The following is a 20,669-nucleotide window of genomic DNA, read 5'->3' as shown; positions in this document are numbered from 1 at the left end:
TTTACCGTAAGCCTATTGCGCCGGTTAATGTAGTTAAAGTAAAATTATTATGTAATATGTACATCTTACAAATTGCGCATAGCGCAATTACGAAGCCCCGTACGACGTTCCTTTCAAATGAAACAAAAATTTCAAATCGCCCTAAAATTTTATTTTTTGAAGGCCTAGTATCGGCCTCAGTCCGAGGACCCAAATTTAAAATTTTTTCAAACATTCTATTCGGCCTTTGATTACCTCCCAAATGAAACAAAAATTACGAAAAACGGATGAAATTTGCTCGAGTTATATGTAAAATACACATAGGGCCCTAGTAGGCCTTAGTCCAAACCCAAATTTAATTTTTTTCAACACATTCTATTCGGCCTTTGATTACCTTCCAAATGAAACAAAAATTACGAAAAACGGATGAAATTTACTCGAGTTATATGTGAAATACACATAGGGCCCTAGTAGCGGCCTTAGGCCAAGGACCCAAATTTAATTTTTTTCAACAACATTCTATTCGGCATTCGATTACCTTCCAAATCAAACAAAAATTACGAAAAACGAATGAAATTTACTCGAGTTCTATGTAAAATACACATAGGGCCCTAGTAGCATTTCACTTCTAAGGCCCTACGGTCCTCACTCACCCGATTTTAAAAAACTTTTTTTTCCTGGATTGGTATTGACAATACCTATCATTTGCCGTGTCATTTACATTTCCATCGTTTATTTTGCCATAAATATCACCAAAAGACCTTAAATCACTTAGGTGGCCCTAACTCACGAAGGGCCGACCCGAATATGCCCATCTTCGAACTTAGCCTCACTATTTCGACTATCTTTCAGGGAAACAAAAATTTTTTGAAATCGGATTTGATTTACTCAAGATATCGACGTGACAGACGGACAGACAAAATTTTTATTGCAGATTCGTCATCTATGAACATAGGCAAACACTTTGCCCTTACCGTCTGCTTCGATTCCATCAATTACACACGGCATCGTAATCCTATAAGCCCCTTTGTACTTCGTACGGGGCTAAAAATGGGAGCTGCCTTTTTGTGTAGAAGAAAATTTTGAGCGGACGAACAAATTTGATAAAGATTGTGCTGTAAATTTAAATGCTCAATGACCGTGCTTACAGTTTGTGAACTGTGAGTACAGGTGGAGGCTACCGTCGGAAAAATTAATCGTTACCAACCGATTGGTTCTGGCAGAATGCAACAAAACAAATTTTCTGTTAATTTCAATTCTTTTTATTTTTTAGAAAAAGCAAGTGGGTGTTAAACATCTTAGGTAAAAAATTAGTTTGAAAAAGGGAACAAAAACAGAAATAAAATTTGTAAAAAAATATCTCGCAAATATTGAAAGCATCAGTCCAACAGCATTTAGCCTGTCATACAAGCATATGTCCAGTATATTATCGGATCTATTACTTCCATCGATCAAAGTATTTTAATCGGCTTGATTTCAAATCTTGTACTTCAATTTTGTTTAACATGCATTTTACTATAAAAGGACCATATTACCGAGAGCTTGTAATTATCTTTGTCGTCGTTATCAGATGAAAATTTTCTTAAAACTTTTTCGTCCAATTGAGGTAGAACTTTTATTCGCAATAAATTTTCGACATTTTAGATTTGAATTTCTCTAAATCTGGTGAGTACAAAGGAAGTGCAAACATTTTCAACACAAAGCGATTATCATATGAAAGAAAAAAATTAACAAAATTCAAAAGTTCATTTGTCTGATAAGGCGCTCTTTTGCTTCAACGCATCCATGATAATGGTGAGATTGTCACGTTTTGCTCGTTGCTGGATTAATATCAATTTCTTCAACTGATCACTGGACCAAAGACGCCGAACATCTTTTTGGTTTTTTCACCGATAACGATTTGGACGCCACGTTCAGTCGCTTTAATGGAAGTGATTTCGGGCCAACGATAGGTCCATTCCCTAGAAAATTATCGTAAAATTTTGAGTTTGATTTGGACGCTTGACAGATTCTTCGTTTTACCTGCCAACCACCAAATATGTCATTCTTCACGCAATATAAAATGCGATGGTCTGACAGCAGAAGAACGTCCCGTTTTTCAATTATCACTTCATAATGAGCGAAGGTGTCACTGTTGGCGTATTTTCCCTTTTCGATTTCTCTGCAATTAAAATTTCAAAACATGAAGTTGCAGTTCACGCTTCCCGAACACATTTTCGAGTCAACTCACTTCAACAATTTATTTCCTTCAGCTTCACGAACACAAAATGGTCTCAATATTCCGTCAGAGTGTAAGAAACGAGGAGCACGTAACCGATTCACATCCTCAGACATTTCAGCAGCTCGTTTAACGGCATCGAAACTACCGCTGGCAAAGTCAACGATACCAGTTGTCGGTCGGGCCAACAAACCGACGGCACCTTGACCCAAGCCTTTGAAGAAACCTTCGACTCCATCTGCCTTGGCTCCACTGATCGGTTTCGTAAATACGCCGGTTACACCATCGACGACACCCATGACGAGTCCCTTTCCACTCCGTGCAATGCCTTCCTGTAAATTAGCTGGTTTCTTGTTGAGTTGTTCACGGCGTTTCTTCTGATACTCTTTGTCGAAGGTCAGCGCTGCCAGACCTTTGCCCATTGCGCCGGTGATTCTGAAACATTTTTTGATTCAGTATTGACGTGCAACACCAGAGCAATTAATTGAATATAATTGAATATATACTTGGAGACAGCTCCAGCTGCACCACCAACTGTATGGCCAAATAGCGATTTGACACCAAGCACCAAGCCTTCAGCAAATTCTTGCGGTCCTTGAACGGCTCCCTGAGAACATTTAATTGTTATAATGTCCGAACTGAACTTACAAATGCCAGTGTTACCTGGAACGGTTCATAAAACAGATCTTCGACACCCTTCGTTAGTCCAACAACCAATCCGTAAGGATTTCCAATAACATCCAATCCTAATATCAGTACATAAGCTTGTTTAACCGCCTGCCCAGCATAATGGTTCACGATTTCCGACGTCAATTGTCGTTGAGTAAAGAAGGTGTATTGTCGATCGAAAAACGACAGTCTGAAGACGATGTCATTGATGTCAGTAAGAGTGACACCAACACCTTGCAGAATTGTTGACAATACACCAGGTAGAGCTCCTGGCTCCAAGCCAGCCATTGAGAAGGAAATGTGAATTTTCAATGGACCCAAATGCAGTTGATCGTAGAAGTTCTTTTGCTCTTGAGACGAATGGGTCAGAACGAGAGCCGACAGAGGTTCCTTTTGGCGTTGAATATCGTCGGCGAATTTCTGGCGCTATTTGGTGCGATTTATGTGGTCAGAAATGATGGTAGAGAGCAGTGGTAAAGAGCTATGCAACTTACCGATTCCTCGTCCGTCAAGTCCGTGCTAACCATTTCCACGATTTCATTGATGAACAACAAGTCGACTTTAACGTGAAACTCTTGTATCAGCATCGTAAGGTATTTGAATTGTTTAACATCCGAATGGGGAATGATTCGTTCCACAATACTGCACTCCACGAACGGTTTCAGCGCTAATCGAATCGAAATTGTTAATTAATTTCAAATTGCCATTTTCCCAATCAATCAACAAATTATGAACGCACCAGTTGTAGCGGCAACACTTTTCGGCGGTGGCACAGGTGCCAACACCACCGGGAATATACAATCAGCCAATTGATTGTCAATTTGTATTCGATTGATTTTCGCATGAATTTGCTTTTGATATGGAGATGAGTTCATTTTGATCCACAGGCCCGGATAGAACATGCGTTGAATTTCACGCGGATTCGATTTGTACAATTTCATTTCGTCGAAATCGATTCGAATTTTGCCAGCGCCATCCAAATGGTATTGTTTATTTGGCGGTGATCCAACCTGTCTGTCGCGTAAGTATTCCTGAAATTTACTTTCCATGTTCTGAACCTCTTGGATTTTCATCTGTTTGAAATATTTGTTCTTCTTCTTCTCCTCCCAAATTACACCCGAACTGGCGATACCGATGTACATGATGTCGCATTGCTTCAAATTATTGACCAGCGACAATCCGATACCATGAATGTCAACTTCGATTTCTTGGGTCACCTGAATTTTGGGAAAATGAATTGGTTAGGCTGTGCCACAGGGGAAATACTTTATCCGATGCACGTAATAGTCAAGTCAAGCGTAGGGAGAACACCAGTCTCTTTTATCCATTCGAGGTATCAAGACAACGAGACTTAGCGAAGCAAACGAACCGCACTGGATTGCTAGTCCGTACGAATCGTCTACCTGCTGCACATCATTTCCACCTACCTTTTCCAATTGGTTGACGCTCTGCGTTTCAGTTGCAATGTATTCATCGTTGGTAAACAGCAGCACCCTTTGCGTTCCATCCAAGAACGATGCCCAAAAACATTTCTCGTCCTGACAATTTCTGTGTAAAATAAAAGCTCATTGGAATGTTGCGATCAGCAAGGGAAAAAATTATTCAAAATTACTGGTACGGAGCGACTCCATCGCGACGTAAGTCATTTTCAATGTGCTTGTCACCGTCGTTAAATAACAAAATTCGATCGCCAGCCGGATCAGTCCATGTGTAGAGAATCTTTTCGGATGGATTGAGAGATCTGTGCGACAAATTCGTTTAAAAAGTTTGAATGGAAAATGGTAATGGAAGCAAGCGCACCTTTCGTTAACATTTCCTTTTTCCCGGAAACTGATAGGATGATTTGTGTGATTAATGATTAGAGCTGGAGCATCGCCAGCATGGTACTGCATAAATGTAATGTAAACACCTCCTTCGGTCACTTGAACATCGACATTTATTCCACCATACTGGAAGGATTCAAAATTCATTAATTCACTCACAGGTACACAGTAATGGCTTGACTTCGACGACATACCTTGTTATTGAATCGGAGCAAACTACACTGCACCTCATTGAATCGGAACGGGCAGGACAAATTCATGTCGTCTTTGGATTTGACACGCAACAATTTGCTGGAGTCAGTCTTTGGCCATAGTGGAACACATTGATCTTGAGGGCACTTCTAATCCACGGATCGCCAGGTTCGTCGATCCTCCTGTACTTCGATCGTAAATGGGGCTTTGTTCATCATCACATACATCGGAATGAACATGATTTGTTTCGTCAACGAGTTGTGCGTCAGTGTATTGTGCACGGCAATCTGTAACCCAACTGTTTAGCGAATAAATCTACGAAAAATGTGAAGCGTTCATACCTCATAGATCATCTCATTCGATTTGCATTCCACAACGCCAGTAGATCCAGCCGCGTCCAAGGCAAAACGATCGCTCCATTCTCCGGATTCGACTCGGACGGATGCACGTTTCTTTCCGAAAAAGACCTTTTCGCGGAAGGAGAATAGAATCGGTCCTTCCCATTCGGGAGGATGGTAGAGAACGTTGACATTTTCGTCGCTGGCCTGGTTGGATTGGATTTATTGAGTAAAATGACAAGAAATACTTTCATTCAAACAAATTGGGAAATTAAAAATGGATCACCAGTACAGGTAAGTGAGTCGATAAAGTCGACTAAAATTGTTAGGACACAAATTTCCACGAAGACGACTAAACTAATTTGCAAGCTATTCTAAGTATCGTCACCTTCGTTAACCCTTTAAGAAACGGTCAGTTGTTTAAATCTTTTACTTCATTTGTTTAAAGTATCGCCCAGTGAATGCTGCAAATTCTTTTACTTCATTTGTTAAGAGTGATATCGCCGAATCTTCAGGTGATTGGGAAACAAGCGGTCTCCGGTTTTAATGAGTGATAGCTCGTTGGATTCGTCTTCCAATTCTAGGAAACACGTGTCTTTCACTTTTTCTTAAAAAAATTTGTTTTCTGTGAAAAGCGCTCAAAAGTGAAGACATGCCAGAGGGTACCGAAAACAGTTTTTCGGCAATAACTCAAGAAAAAATTATTTTAAATGGTTGTAATGTTGTACGATTGTCGGCCTTGAAAAGACCTACAGGTAGAGTATACGCACCGCTTGGTGCTAGTTGATCCACTAGAGTTATGACTAGAAATATAGTGAATGTTCGGAGAGTCCGCCTTCTCTGCAGCTTCGATGTACCACGGAACTGAGTATGGGGTGTTGTAGCTGGCCTCACCCACTATCGTTGCACATATAAATGAACCCAGTACTTTTGGGCTGCAAGCCTACAGAAGTCTTGAAAAAAAAGTTGGTGCCAAAATGTAGATTTTTTCCTTCTTTCCTACAACACCCCATAATCAGTTCCGTGGTACATCGAAGCTGCAGAAAAGGCGGACTCTCCGAACATTCACTATATTTCTAGTCATAACTCTAGTGGATCAACTAGCACTGAGCGGTGCGTATACTCCACCTGTAGGTCTTTTCAAGGCCGACAATCGTACAACATTACAACAATTTAAAATAATTTTTTTTTGAGTTATTGCCGAAAAACTGTTTTCGGTACCCTCTGACATGTCTTCACTTTTGAGCGCTTTTCAAAGAAAACAATTTTTTTAAAGAAAAAGTGAAAGACACGTGTTTCCTAGAATTGAAAGACGAATTCAACGAGCTATCACTCATTAAAATCGGAGACCGCTTGTTTCCAAAGTTAAAAAAATCACCTGAAGATTTGGCGATATCACTCTTAAAACATTCATTTTCACATTTATCAGGACAATATCATCCTGAGTTCAGGACTTGTCGATAACATATCCCTAACCGTTTCTGAAAGGTTGAAAATGAGCGAAAAAAAAATTGGTGGAAGCAAATGAAGGAATACAGCGAAAGGCTCTCCTTGATACAAGTCTTAAATTGAATCAAAAATCGCCCTCAAAATTGCTAAAATTTACGACAAAAGACACAAGAATGGCCAGTACCTTAGCAGGTGAACCAGAGAGTTCATGTTTTTCGGTTTTTCGTGACTTCTAGCGGTTGTTAACGTAATTTTTAAAATGTTAGTTCAAAGCTATTCCAGTCGTTAGTTTGATTGTCTTAGACTTATTTACTTACGCGATAGCTCAAAAGGAGACCGGTTTTGTTGATCATCCAGTACGGACAATACACCGTTAACTGAAGGCTGCCATAACGATTTTCGAACCTGAGGGGAAATTGAATTTGAAATAAAATGAAAGTCGAGTTGACAATCAACAGCTAAACGTACTTAACACCCAAGTCAAGAGTCATTTTATCCACTGAATCATATGAGGAGAATGTCCAGACGGCAAACTCAGATGGAACAGACGGTATTTCAGTGGTGCAGGACCAATCTTTTTCCAAATATTGAATGAGCTGAAAGGACACGACATTGAGTCCAAACTCTTTTTCGGTTTAGCATCAAAGTCTCACCCTTGCAACGAGATAACTCTTATTGTCACCTTCTTTGACGGTTGTCTTAACCGTTGGCAGATGAAGTACATCGCCGGGTTTAACCACTTTTTCGCCATAGTCCAAAAAGTCATCTCTTGGCGAAAGTTCCAGGCCGACATTTTTCTTAACCGGGGATCCATCGACTTGTGACACTTCTTTGGCTTCGGTTACATCGTCGGTGTTGGCTACCGAGCAACCAGCAACTGATATACTAATATCGATGGGTAAAGCGTTCCGCAAATAGAGTGGTGGCTTCAAGTGAACCACATAGCACGCACTTAGCATCGTTACTTTAGATGTCACTTCATGGTAAACTTCTTCGCGTTCTCGGATTGCCTGAAAAATAAAGCCGAGCCTCTGCACGTCCTGCTCTTCCAATAAGGCTAGTGAAATTTACCGTTATATAAAATGGTTCGAATGTGTCCATTGGGTCACATTGCAGGTATTTTGTGTACTTAAAGTCGCTGGGACAATCTTTCCAGTTGATTCCTTGAACCGATGTTTTATATCCGGCTATCGAAAAGTACAGTTCCTTGTGCGCGGCATATAACGCGTGTAGAGGTACATTGTAGCTAGAACCGGGTGCAACTTGGCCAATATCGTGGAAGATTCCGTCACGCATTCGGAATACGTTGACCGTGGTTGAAAAGTGGTTTTGTATCTGAAGGATAAACATGTTAGTCGTCGTGTCATCGTGCTCCTTGAGGGTAAAATCATTTACCTTAAGTACACCGCTGATGGTGATGACTTTACTGCCGTACTCAGTTTTCACATTTGACAGTATTCCCCAAGGTTCCTGTTTCGTATCCCGATACAGTGGAAAGTATCGTCGATCGGCCTTATGTATAGGCAGCGTAACCTCTTTATCGATGTCACCAATCTGATGTTAAAACAAAACAATCAAACAGAGCGAATCAATTCGATTATGTTAATCCGCCCGTACCTGTACGTGTAAGAACATGTCGTTTTGACTATCCTTGTTCAGCGAACTAAACGCACTGATCGCATTCATTGAATCCTCCTTCTTTCCCTGCAGATAAGCTTTAGCTCCTGGCGAAATTTTGCATGTTGTCACTTCTTCCGGACTCAGTTCAGTTCCATTGGTCGTCGATGACTTAAAAACGACGCCACTTCTTACGACTTCTTCATTGCCAGTACCAGTCGGAAGATGCGAGGTGTGCAAGAAAAATGCTCCTCGTTTGAGATTCAACGTAACATCGAAGCCGGTATCATTTTCGACAATGTACGGCGCTACAATATCCGGTTTGTGCAAGCCTTCCGGACGAATAGCCTGAGAAAATGCATTTCCAAGATCTTGTAGAACGTCGAGACACGTTTTCGTGACGGACATTTCCAACGTATCCGACGATGAGACTGAGATTTTTGTTTTTGGTTCGACTGAAAAAACGAAAGAGACAAAACTGGGGTCACTCGAGGGAGTTACGAGACGATGCGACAGATTTCGCTTACCTTGACCCGTATTGTCATCCAAATTCTTTTCGATTTTCAAACTAAAATTGAGTTCCCATGGACCGTATTCAGACAATCCATTTGATTTTTCCCGTTCATTCGGTTCGATAATTGGTTCCCATACCGCCATGGAACTGTTGTAGTAAGCCATTCCAAGGGTCATTGAACTTTCAATGGAAATCTGTGGAGATCAATGGAAATTTAAGGTTAAAGTACAACTGCAACGTCTGAATGTCTCCACTTACCTCTGAGCTCCAATCTCTCACTTGGGCATTCATTTTGGTTTCGATTACTAACATCGGATACGTGTAGTAGCCCAAACCCGTTTCAATAACCAAAACGATGGACGGTACTTCTACAATACACACTTCTGGTAAATGTTCCTTTACTTCAACTAGATCCAATGTCTTTAGAACATCCTCGGCATCGTCTGTAGTTCAAGATTTGTTACCTTTGGTTTTTAGAAAAGAATTTTATTCGGTTGAATTCGCTTACCAACTTTCATAAACCAATAGTCGGCATCTTTGTACGTTTTTACATCCCAAAGGTCGCTGTAGTCCGTCATTTCCACCAAAGTTTCATCATTCTTGGCTTCACTTCCGGTCAGAGTAGTCAATGTCTTGTTCAAAAGTTCAATAATTGCTGTGAAGAGTTACTATTAGCAGAGCAATCTCCTACAATAGTACGACAGTAGGGCTAGTATACCTGGTGAAATATTGACTCGAATGTCACTCGTTGTCAGACTAATGTTCATTCCTCTCTCTTCGGGCGTATTACCATGCAGAGCAATCTGGCATGGCTGCAAAATAAAATGTTTGGTTGCCTCTCGTCTGGCAGGATTAAATTCGCAGATGTAGAATTTCAGATCGGATATGTCGCCCTTGATATTTTGTTTGTCGTCTTGGATGCGTAATCGCAATTCAATTTGAGTCTTAAAGGAAAAGTTTTTTTTTGTAAAATTCGCGAGGCGCCTTGGGTCAGAGTTGACTTACATTCAAAATCAACGCCAAACAGTTGATGTCATCCATTTTTTCTACCAAAATAATATCCGGCTGATCGACTCGTAACAGTACCGTCATCTGTTTGTTTGGAGCTGTCGATACATCTGCAGGTTCTGCAACAGTTTCTGTAATTTCGTCAATGTAATTCAATCTATAAAGTGAACGAAAAATTCAAAATTACTTTTCGACACCGCTGTTGTTGGTGCTGTTGTCGCCGGACCGGGTGCGATGGCCTTAGGTGCAGACTCATCTTCAGGTACAGAAACAAACTGCAAGATTTTCATTAGATATTCCAAACATAAGATCAGGTCGAAGCTAGACACTTTGAGGTTCACTGGAAGATAGAAAAAATGAAAAGTTTCAACCGATTCCAACACTCCCGATTGTTGCTTTATTCTAACCGAACATCTCGTTTTGAGTGATGCGAACAACTATGTCCACCATTGAGGTATCTGGTTTTGAGGTATCATCATGGGTGTGGGCTGCCGAATCGCGTTTCTTCATGTATCTATCGAAATGGGAAAGACATTATTCGCAACGAGTAATCAGTTGTACTACGGAAAATGCTGAAGCATACTTAGTAATATAGTTCTGTCGGTCCGGTCGAGTATCATCGAGCTGAACGTCACACAAAACAATGGACGCACTAAGAGATTCATCGACCAGCTTGGTCCCCTTCAATGAAAGGAAATGTATGCCGAATGTTGCAAGGCCTTCGTTTTGATCTAGAGAGATGTTTAACGTTAGTCTTAATAAGTCAATGGAGACCAATGTATATTCATTACCAGTGAACAGGTTCAGAATTATGCTGTCCATTTGAAAAGCGAATTTCAAAAATATATTTACGGCCTGCGTCGGACTTCCCGGTTTCAACGAAGCAATGTCAAGACCGAATGGTTTCGTATCGGCGGTCTTTTTAGCTAACGAATCCCATGCCGATGATTCTGTGTGAATGAGATCAAATTGTTACTTTTGTGCTACCACAATGTTCTCGGTATGTTAAAATTATGCAATCAATTCATGTTGGACGTTGTGTTCGTCTTCCTTTTCAACCTGTCACAGACGGCAAGCATATTAACAGTTTTACTATCTGATCTATTACTTCATTTGATTTTACTTCATTTGTTTTGAACATGCTTTTTGCTATATAAGACCTCATCAGTCAGAGCTTGTCGTTCTCTTGCTGTCGTTGTCGATAACAGATGACAGTCGTCTGTAACAGGTTAATTCTTGTTGTGTTTGCTTTTCATCAAGCATCGTCAAATAAAAATTGCGTAAAACTTAGGGACTTTAGGGCAGAAACAAAATTGCAAAAATTACTAGCCCTTTTGTTTGGGTTGTCGAAAAACCGTGAATCGGTTTTTTTAGAAAGCAAAATATTTCGGCAAAAATTTATGAGGGTTACGTGATTATAACTTACTTTTACTTTGAAACGTGTCCCGCAAAACCGTGAAAAATAAGTTCAAAGTTTGCAGTACCTATGAGGAGGAATGAGCTCAATATTCAGATGCAAATTTCAAAGGTTCAGCGGATAACTCTTAGAGTAATTTTACTAACTTCATGAATACAAACAACTAAAGATCGGCCGAGCTAGTTTTTGTCCGAAATTTATATTGAAAATTGGTAAAACTTCTGCAAACGACGAACGTATCGGGCATAACGACTGAATCTATTCCTTTTTTTTGTTTCAATTATCGCCAAATATGGATTGAAAATCTTGCACTTCCTTAGTTTTACCATACATTCTGCTGAATAGGAGAATCCTAGCTACAGATCATCATCACAAACCTTTTCATAAACAACGTACCATCTTTTCCTTAACAATAGATATGTTAAATGCTAGATGTTACATTATGTATGCAGCGATAACCGAAATATCTTCTTTGTAAACAGTATACAATATACGTCGTGTGTATTACGCACATTTATTAAATTAATGTTAAAGAAAATCAATAAACGAAACTGAATGTTAATAATTGGGTCAATTGATTCAAAATATCTGAACTCAAGGACAGGAAATGCTGCACGATCACAACAATAATTTCAGAGAAGATTGGTTATGTTAAAATTGTTTTGTTACGTCTCTTGGTTACGCAGTTTCCTTTTCATTTTAAACAGCAGAAGAAACTTGTTATTAACCTGTCACAGACAGCAAGCATATTAACAGCTTTACTATCTGATCTGTTACTTCATTTGAATCGAAAATTTTCATAGATTGATTTCAGAAATCTTTTACTTCATTTGTTTTGAACATGATTTTTGCTACATAAGACCTCATGAGACAGAGCTTGTCGTTTATTCTTGCTGTCGTTGTCGATAACAGATGACAAATGAAATATTTATACATTGCAGAAGCAACAACATCAAGCCATGATTTTTTTTACTTACACATGATATTAAAGTAAAATGTTTCACAAATTAAAAGAAAGCATGAAATGAGAAAAAGCACTCACCACCATCACGACCAGTAATTCCGGCTTCGTTTAGGACGTGCAATTGAGCATTCGTATTCGTTGATGCACTATCTAAATTAAGGTTCAAGTAAATTAAGCATACATCGAGCACTAAAAAGCTTGTTTTGTACAGAGAATTGACCGGGGTTTTTTCAGTTGATTTAGCCCTACGAATTCAGTTTAAAAATCCACAGATGGATAAATGTTGAGTCCCTGAGAGGTAAAATAAGTTTCGGATTCGTCTTGTGGTCTGCTCTTTCGGTGCCAGTAAACTACGATCGCTTTTATAAAATGAATGAAATGTTGGCCAAAAATGGAACCTAGTGAAATCTTTCGATTGATGGCAACTGACATTCTTTTTCCGAACTTTACCACACTAATGTAACTGGGCCTCTTGGGTGGGACACAATGTATAAGGTTGTTGTTTTACACGAGAGTGGAAAATGCCAATTATTTTTGGATGTTTGTCGACTTCTTGTAGTAGTTCTACCACACGCCTTCGATTTTATTGTTCCTTTTTGCAGTCCTTTTAAACTTGATGATCGTATGGGCTAAATTTAGGCCATCAGATTTACACATTAGGAGGCTTTAAGCCACAAAAAGATATATTTTACAAGAGGGCCTAAAGTGTCACTTAATTTCGAACGGTCATCCACTTCTTGTGGTATTATAACCTAATCTATGAGGGACTCTTCTGAAAAACAGCAGACCGAAATCGGACGCATTTTCCATTGGAATTTTTTATATGTGTCCAGTAAGGTATTCGACCCTAGAAACCAAAACCACTTTCAAAAAAATTATTCGAAGCTTGTGTGGCTAGTGTGAGGTGATCGAAAACCGAAAACATGCAATTTTCTTACAAAATTTCTCCAGTTACACAAGCTGTACAGGGTCGCGTGGGGTGTCATTAGAAAGGTAATTGCATGTACTTTCGAGGCAAATAGCGTCTTGTTATGTTTAAAATTCATCCACACTGAGATATGTATGTGCAGTTGAAGTTTTCACCAGAAAAAATACTGAAAACAGATATTTCTTGCGGTACACGAAACCGTACATGGTCACATAGGGTGTCATTAGAAAGGTAATTGCATGTACTTTCAGTGTAAGTGTCCAGTGCGTCAGAAGAATCCATCTATGCCTTCGATTGTATTGTTTCTCTTTACTGTCGTTCTGCATGTAAAAAATCCTCAAAAACGTGTCGAAATGAGAAACCTCGCAATATAAGTAATTCGCCTGGCCAAGCAACCTCAGTCTCCGAATTCTATTGTAATTTTAGGAATTAAAAATCGAAATTTTTTCTTATATTGAGATCCATTGCAGCGTTACCATAAATCGAACCTAATGAACATAGCACACGTAATACATGGACTACGTTTACACATCGAAAAGCGTCATTTACAATTCGGAACAGATCCGTACAGAAGTTAAAGAAATTTGGAGAGATCACTGTACAGTGTGCAGCTGATCGAATGAACATTATTGACTTAAGTGACACGGCATACGTGATTCCATCAATGAAAATTTACAAGAACTTCCGTTCATAACATGTAACAATTAAGGACAGCAATCCAGCAGAAATACTTACTGCTTGGCGTTTTCTCTGGTGTTACCGGTTGAACGATCGCAGTCCGCTCATCCGATCCTTCCGACATATTTTTGCCCAGTATCATCATCAACATTTTGTAATCGCTTTCCATCAGATTGAGCTGTGTGAAGTCAATGAATTCGGTTTATAGCGTCGACGATTGGTAATGCAACAAGTTGAACTTACGATTATGCTCTTCAGTCGTCCCGAGATATCCATTTCCGGTATTTCTTTGTACCAAGAGCTTGATAAGTTCCTCTTGATTATCAGCACAAAGCTAGTCGGATCGAGCATATTTGAATGGTCGTTTACCTTGCGGATTCCGTACACGCTGTCCGATTCTGTTTCAATAGAACTTGAAAGAAAAGCTTAACAATTGCAATGATCGTACTAACCCAAATCACCAGTACGCTGCGCACCATCGCTGCTGAGTACTACGATCTTCGATATTTTCATGTCAGTCAACTCCAACTTCATTTCATCGAGTATAGCAGCACCAGAGTCCGTCGTCTAATTTCAACAACAGCAAAGTCAACCAAAACATCTCACTGAGCCTTTATAGTCCTACTTACACTTGAGCCAACTATCTCAGAACAGTTGTTGGTGATGCTAAGCGAACCCAAATCAATTGAGATCGCCTCCAATGATTTCGAATCAACTGGCACGATGATGATGGGCGCCTTGATCTTTATGTTAAGTCTCATTCTGGTAGCGTTGGCGTATGCATCAACCATGTTTTGTTTGGCTGTTTCTGCTGCAGCAGCACTAGCATCGGCGATGGCTCGTTGGGCGGCTTGGAAATTGTCCAAAAAGCTCTGTAAAATAAATTGTTTGAAAATGGCTCGGTTGGAAGGGTTTCACAGAGTACATACCAGAACTGAGTTAACAAACCAATTGAGAAAAATGATCTTGACACAGCCCATGGACACATCGATTTTCATGTCATCCGAGTTGTACACGGACGTTTCGTGAAGGTTATACAAAACAATTTGGCATGCAATAGCATTGCCACCGATAACGGAAATGATCTGGAAAGAACAGAAGAAGAAAATCGGTAAAATTACGGGACAAGTCAGGAGAATTTTGATCGAACCGTTGGATGAATGGTTTCTGGATTCATGTCAGTGATGATTATGTCTTGCAACTTTACGGACACTTCGGTGTAAGATGTTTTCATTACGACACCGGCTGTTAAGTTTTCAATCTGTAACATCAAGTGAATAATGAACAATCGAACGGAATCGGCCGTAATTTTGACTCAACCTTTAAATCAGCAATTGCTCGTCGCTCATTTTCCAAGAGAATTGCAACTCGTTCCATTTTTGCGATGAGTTTGATCTTAATCGAATCGACCAACGAGGCTATGTTACGCAAAGCTGCTGGTAGAAAGTAATCGTTACCACACCTGGCAAAATCGTATCTCAAATTGTACAACCTTTCGATGACGTCGGAACAGCAGTCGGCTCTTCGGCTATGGTAGCTAGAACGTTCGCTACCGGATCACCAGCACTGGCAATCCGGTCTTTACCAGGCGGATTTAAGACTTTGTCCAATTTAGTCTGGAAATTGTTGGCAATCTGCAGCAATTCGGTCAAACCTTCTTGATGCAGGCGCAAAATCAAAACCGAAAAGTTTATCTCAATGAGTTGCTCGACAGATTTGTACTTTGTCGTGAATTCCGGTGATGCTTTGTTGGCCTGTGTGTGAAACAATAAATCAGAAGATGGTGGTGGTGAGGATGTCTACCGGTTGCTTGGACTTACATTGGTGTACTGAAGTGAGAACAAGTAGCCAGATAGGTCGTCGTAACAAGGTGTCTCGATCATTCTGATTGTTTTTTCAACACCCGCAACGTGCTGGTACTCATCCATTACGATTGCTCCAAGTCTGAAGGAAATTTGGCAAATTAATTAATTTCAGCCAGAAAAAAGGTCGGTTATTCGAAGGTCCCTACTTAGTCGCGCCTCATAATCTATGTGACTTATATACGGACTCCTGTCACATACTCTAACCTATATGACTGAGACTGAGAGCCCATTCCTGAATTGTCTTACTTCCCAAGATATTGTGAGACCCAGACTCGATTCATAAGCAAAGAAAAATTCAATTCTTTAGCAGTGTTATGGCTACGGACGGTATATCAAACTGAAGAAATCATTGCACCGTTAGAAGTAGTGATTTACAGCTCTCGATCATTCGCAGATACTATCTCTAGTCAACTCGTAACTCTGTTGGATTGATAGCTCTTCGGAATTTTTTACTCTTTAAGGCTCCATAAGTCTCTAGGAGTCACTCAAACCTCTCAAGGTGTTCAAACTATCCAGAAATCATAAGGTCACGGTTAGCGGTTACTCTCGATGGGTCGCAACTCTCTAGGAAAATGTTGTTCGAAGAATGGAAACGCATGTCATGGTAACCGTGCACTCCTACTGTTTAAATAAATTGCTGCCACCACTTAATCACCCGGTGAACTTCGAACGAGATTATAAAAATGAAAATCTGTAACGACTTACTTCAAGGACACCTTCATATCGTACGTTCGTTGAACCAATCCCATTTCCAGTTGTTTGATTTGAAACGACAACTTCAATTCCTGATTACTTTCGTTCAAAACCGATTCCATCACACTGCAACGATGACTTGCGACGGACATACTTTGATCATCTTGAAATTCTTCGGTTGGCGTTCGATATTGTGACGTCGGGGTTGAATCCAAATCTCGTTTGTTGGATTTGTAAATGTTGACGGAAAGCTCTGCAATGGGAACGATTAGTAGTTTGCCTTACATTAGGTAAGAATCAGGACACAAACCGTTCATGACAAAGGAAAATTCCAAGTCAGTGTACTGGATGATCTCTTGCGACAGATCGGTGTGTTTCACTTCCGGTTTCTTCGGTTTTCTGGACTGTTTTTTCGTCGAGATATCGGATGAAGGATTTACTCGATGCAACGAATCCACTTTCCTGCAAACAATTTTTCCGATTTAAAATTTCCCCTTCCGCGAGACAGCCACTTTCGATGGTTTACCTTGTTCAATGCCATCGGCTTAGTTTCTTCATTTTCCGGGAAAGGAATACTAGTGATCAATGCCAGCGCATCCAGTACATTGTCTTCAGTAACCGACAACCGAATATGCGGAAATTTCGCTGAAAAAAAGTGTTTTTTACTAAAACTTCTGTCAATAGAAGTAAATCGCTCAACACTTACAGGTAATGCGAGTTTTCGGCAAACGGGGATCATCATCAACCACACACATATCAGCACAGACGTTCATTGCTATCGGTTCTAAAATATGCATCGAGGTAACTCTGCCACTCAACAAAATCTCTTTCCAATCATCCGTCGGTTTGGCTAGTAAAATCTGAACGAATTGCAAGAAGTCAGTGACATGGAAAGACTTAAGGCGAAAGGGTTGATCTTACCTGAATATTTTCAATATCCAATCTAAACTTGTCATACGCCTGGTCCATAACTTCCTTCATTATATCCTCATTGGTAAATTGCAGTGAATGCATCATCGATATATCTTTACGATCGTCATTCGGAACTGATTTCAGCGAAATTTTACCCAAACTGATGACCATGACTTGGACTTTGTCTCTGCGGAAAATCGGGGAAAATAAAACCTGCAAATCTACTCAGCCGGTACAATGTTCACTCACGGTATGTATTTGCCACCGAACGGAATCAGCACATAGTTAGGCATGACAGAGATCATCACCTCCAAACGGGTATGCTTCTCCACCATGTACTGTATGCCAGTCGCAGAACGTTCTTTAATGTTCGAAATTTTGTCCGCAGCCGCATCAGTCAATTCGGATAGGTTGGTGTTATTCGGCAATTTAAATGTCTGCACCAATTGGATGATGGTCTCAGCATCGTAGGCTATTTCCAATGGTCTGGCCGAAACATTCACCCGTTGATCACAGAGCTTGTCCAACGGATTCATCTCGAATTTAACATTCAACAGAGACACGTCAACCAATTCACCGATCTTCGATTTCACTAAGACCGGCAGGTGGTCCTCCTGTTTGTAACCGCAGACGGTGAATTCTTTCAAGTTCAAATCAACTTTAAGTCCGTTTGACGCGGGCCGCTGGTCGATGCCGCACTTAACACCTTGCACTTGAAGCGACAGTACGGTCTGATTGTTGAATGTTGACGGTGACTTCGGATCAGTGACTGGTGATTCGTTGCGAACGCACACCTCTAACAAATTCAGTTTGAATTCCATCGATATAGCAACGTAATCCAGCGGAAGCACAGTGTCTGTGACGCCTTCGGTGTAGCCAATTGCCTCAAACAATTTTGCTTTTTCAGCGGGAGTCATGGCTGTTTTGAATTGATGCAATATGTCGTCGCTTTCGTTCTTCTTCGTAACGTCTTCTTTGTTACCGCCGAACCATCCGCCAAACCAGGATGTTGGCTTTGGTGCTTCTGCCTTTTGTTTGTCAGATATTTTCACCTCCAGATCCACACGCTTACGAATCAGCAGTATATTGTACAGGTCCAGCTTCTTTTCCAAATCTTCGCATTGCTGGATCTGAGCAGCCGTGGGTGTCTTAACCGAAATTTTAGCTTGGTACGCTGCCGCATATTCCTTACATAACTGTATATGCTGCAACATATGCGACCAGGACCAACACTTTTTTCGTCGTCTCACCTCCGTCTCCAAAATGCTTTCGTACGAAAAATGCCACCAAACTTTTGCATTTTTGCGGTACGGGGTGTTGTAGGGTCGGTATTGTCTGTACGGTAGTCCGCGTGACATCGCACTCATGCTATCAGCCAGACCGATTAAATTTTGATATTGCGCCTTGGTTATGCCAACGGCTAATTTCTCCATTTCCAGGAACAGATCGACCTTAGGACTTTCGAATCCATCCAGTTGCGGTTCCATGTTCAATTTCAATTTTGCTATCGAATTGATGGGTCCGAGAACGTATGTGAAATTTTCGGGAACGGCTTCTTTGGTGGCAATTGTTTTCATGAACAGATCCGTGTACTCGGTAGTCGAACTGCTCTGGAATAAATTCGAATTGCAATTCATGTAAATTGCCAGTCCATCCATTTTCGCCACTTTGAACACTTTGCTCAGTGCTTCGGATAGGAAAGCCTTTTCCCAATCGGCATTCGTCGTGTGAACTTCCAACGTGCCAAGCGTGATTCCCATCGAAAACGGTATTGACGATGTGGTACGATCTTCGTAACGGATGTGAACGTTCTTGATGTGAATTTGAACATTGTTGATGATTTGTGCGACTAATTTTTCAGTGAACGATTTATCTGCCTGCGGTTTGTCCTTTTCTTGTTCGCGCTTTTTCGCTTCATCGAACTTAACTAACTCGCCCTTTTTCGCTTCCCAATCGACTTTTTCTTGCTTTTCAGCGTTGTACGGTACGGCTGCATTCGGAGCGACTAGCAAATACAAATCTTCTACGTCAGCTACAACTGGTAAGCTATACAAGTTTTTCCAGGGTATTTTTAGTACCAATTTTCCTGGAAGAAAGTATTTTGGTTAGAATAGTGGACAAGATGTCTAGACTACCCGAAATGAAAGTTACCTAGACATCCATAGATGGTTTGAACAGGCAAATCTAACTCTTTTAGAGCACTCTGCTTAAGTTGAAGGTTTTTTAGTACGACATCACCTGTTGATAGATAACTCAATTAGTCATTTAACCTGAAATATCATCATTGACTGCTGGTGGAGTGCTTCAGAATATCTCCGTCGTACATTCTACTTCTTTAGACGATATTTTAGTTTCAATTTTTCCCTTTTAATCTTCTAAAGTACATAATTTGAGGGTTGGGTTTTCAACTGCAATGGATGAGGTTTGAAGGTTGTTAACAAAATAAGCGAAGATAACGAATTTCAGAGTTCCTGCGGACACCAAAAATAACGGAGAAAATTCCAAAAATGACGCTTTTATGATAGACTGTGAATGGCCCCTTTTCAATACATTCGTCTTTGTTCAACCAAATTCGAAGTTTTATTCTACTTCATAGTCAATTGAATTCCAATCATAAAAAACCAGTAGCATGACGTTTGTTCAATTACAGCTTTTTTTTAATCAACACTCTCGAGTGTGTGATATATTTTTTTGAATCACAAGCAATGTTATTGTATTCAATCGCATGACTCAATGTGTACCAAACACTGACACATTCTCAATGATGAAATTGATCAGAGATAAGGCCTCGACGTTATTTGGTTTAGAACGATACGAGAAGTGGTTTGTTATTCAACAGAGTCGCATAAACAGTCCTCGTCTAAGTCCCTTTTGAGTTATTCAATGAGGTTGAAATCAAGTCTTTTCCGTCAGATGTACAAAATTTCATCTGTACTGCAACTCGATTTTCTAATTGTAATCTACTGAAAACATCAAATGGACGTTGTCTATCTGATCGTACTTTCAACCTAGAATCTGGATATTATTCTGTTGGTATTTAACCTGTTACAGACGGTAAGCATATTAACAGTTTCAATATCTGATCTATTACTTCATTTGATCACAGATTTTCAGAGATTGATTTTAGAAATCTTTTACTTCATTTGTTTTGAACATGATTTTTGCTATATAAGACCTCATCGGTCCGAGGTTGTCGTTTATTCTTGCTGTCGTTGTCGATAACAGAAGACAGCCGTCTGGATATTATTATGTCGGTATTAAATGATAGTACCTAAATTCTGTTAGAACACCTATGACGAGGATAATTGGTTATTCATTATTCGCAATAGCCTTGTTTAAGAAAAGAAATTTCCAAATTCCAAAGTAGATTCTTTACAATGCTGCTACAATAACGGCTCCGCAGAT

General features: G+C 40.1%; 2 protein-coding genes across 2 annotated transcripts; both read right to left on the bottom strand.

The window, feature by feature from the left end:
• Positions 1 to 1,724: 1,724 nt before the first annotated feature.
• Positions 1,725 to 5,017, bottom strand: LOC119079207 (vacuolar protein sorting-associated protein 13-like). Its single transcript, XM_037186994.1, has 11 exons — positions 4,884 to 5,017; positions 4,667 to 4,815; positions 4,479 to 4,607; positions 4,294 to 4,414; positions 3,606 to 4,083; positions 3,361 to 3,533; positions 2,861 to 3,292; positions 2,704 to 2,804; positions 2,210 to 2,632; positions 1,870 to 2,140; positions 1,725 to 1,799 (listed from the first exon to the last, which is right to left on the bottom strand). The coding sequence occupies exons 1-11, from the start codon at positions 4,947 to 4,949 to the stop codon at positions 1,725 to 1,727; spliced, it is 2,418 nt and encodes an 805-aa protein (XP_037042889.1). The 5' UTR covers positions 4,950 to 5,017.
• A 4-nt stretch (positions 5,018 to 5,021) lies between these two features.
• On the bottom strand, positions 5,022 to 19,502 carry LOC119079206 (vacuolar protein sorting-associated protein 13-like; the record flags this gene model as incomplete). Its single annotated transcript, XM_037186992.1, has 35 exons — positions 5,022 to 5,168; positions 5,223 to 5,426; positions 6,853 to 6,900; positions 6,986 to 7,073; positions 7,137 to 7,264; positions 7,322 to 7,678; positions 7,740 to 8,003; positions 8,064 to 8,222; positions 8,286 to 8,740; positions 8,813 to 8,993; positions 9,058 to 9,242; positions 9,308 to 9,454; positions 9,518 to 9,743; positions 9,805 to 9,938; positions 9,995 to 10,147; positions 10,215 to 10,321; positions 10,391 to 10,538; positions 10,599 to 10,757; positions 12,267 to 12,338; positions 13,852 to 13,972; positions 14,038 to 14,192; positions 14,247 to 14,361; positions 14,424 to 14,666; positions 14,724 to 14,879; positions 14,945 to 15,055; positions 15,115 to 15,230; positions 15,287 to 15,548; positions 15,615 to 15,738; positions 16,365 to 16,605; positions 16,663 to 16,814; positions 16,859 to 16,997; positions 17,059 to 17,212; positions 17,274 to 17,451; positions 17,514 to 19,350; positions 19,416 to 19,502. Coding segments are annotated over 35 exons (7,544 nt in total), but the record flags the coding sequence as incomplete, so codon positions are not given.
• Between the last annotated feature and the right edge of the window lie 1,167 nt (positions 19,503 to 20,669).

This window comes from Bradysia coprophila, unplaced genomic scaffold (genome assembly GCF_014529535.1).
Source record: "Bradysia coprophila strain Holo2 unplaced genomic scaffold, BU_Bcop_v1 contig_307, whole genome shotgun sequence".
NCBI classification, from domain to species: domain Eukaryota; kingdom Metazoa; phylum Arthropoda; class Insecta; order Diptera; family Sciaridae; genus Bradysia; species Bradysia coprophila.
This window is presented reverse-complemented; position numbering and strand designations above follow the sequence as displayed.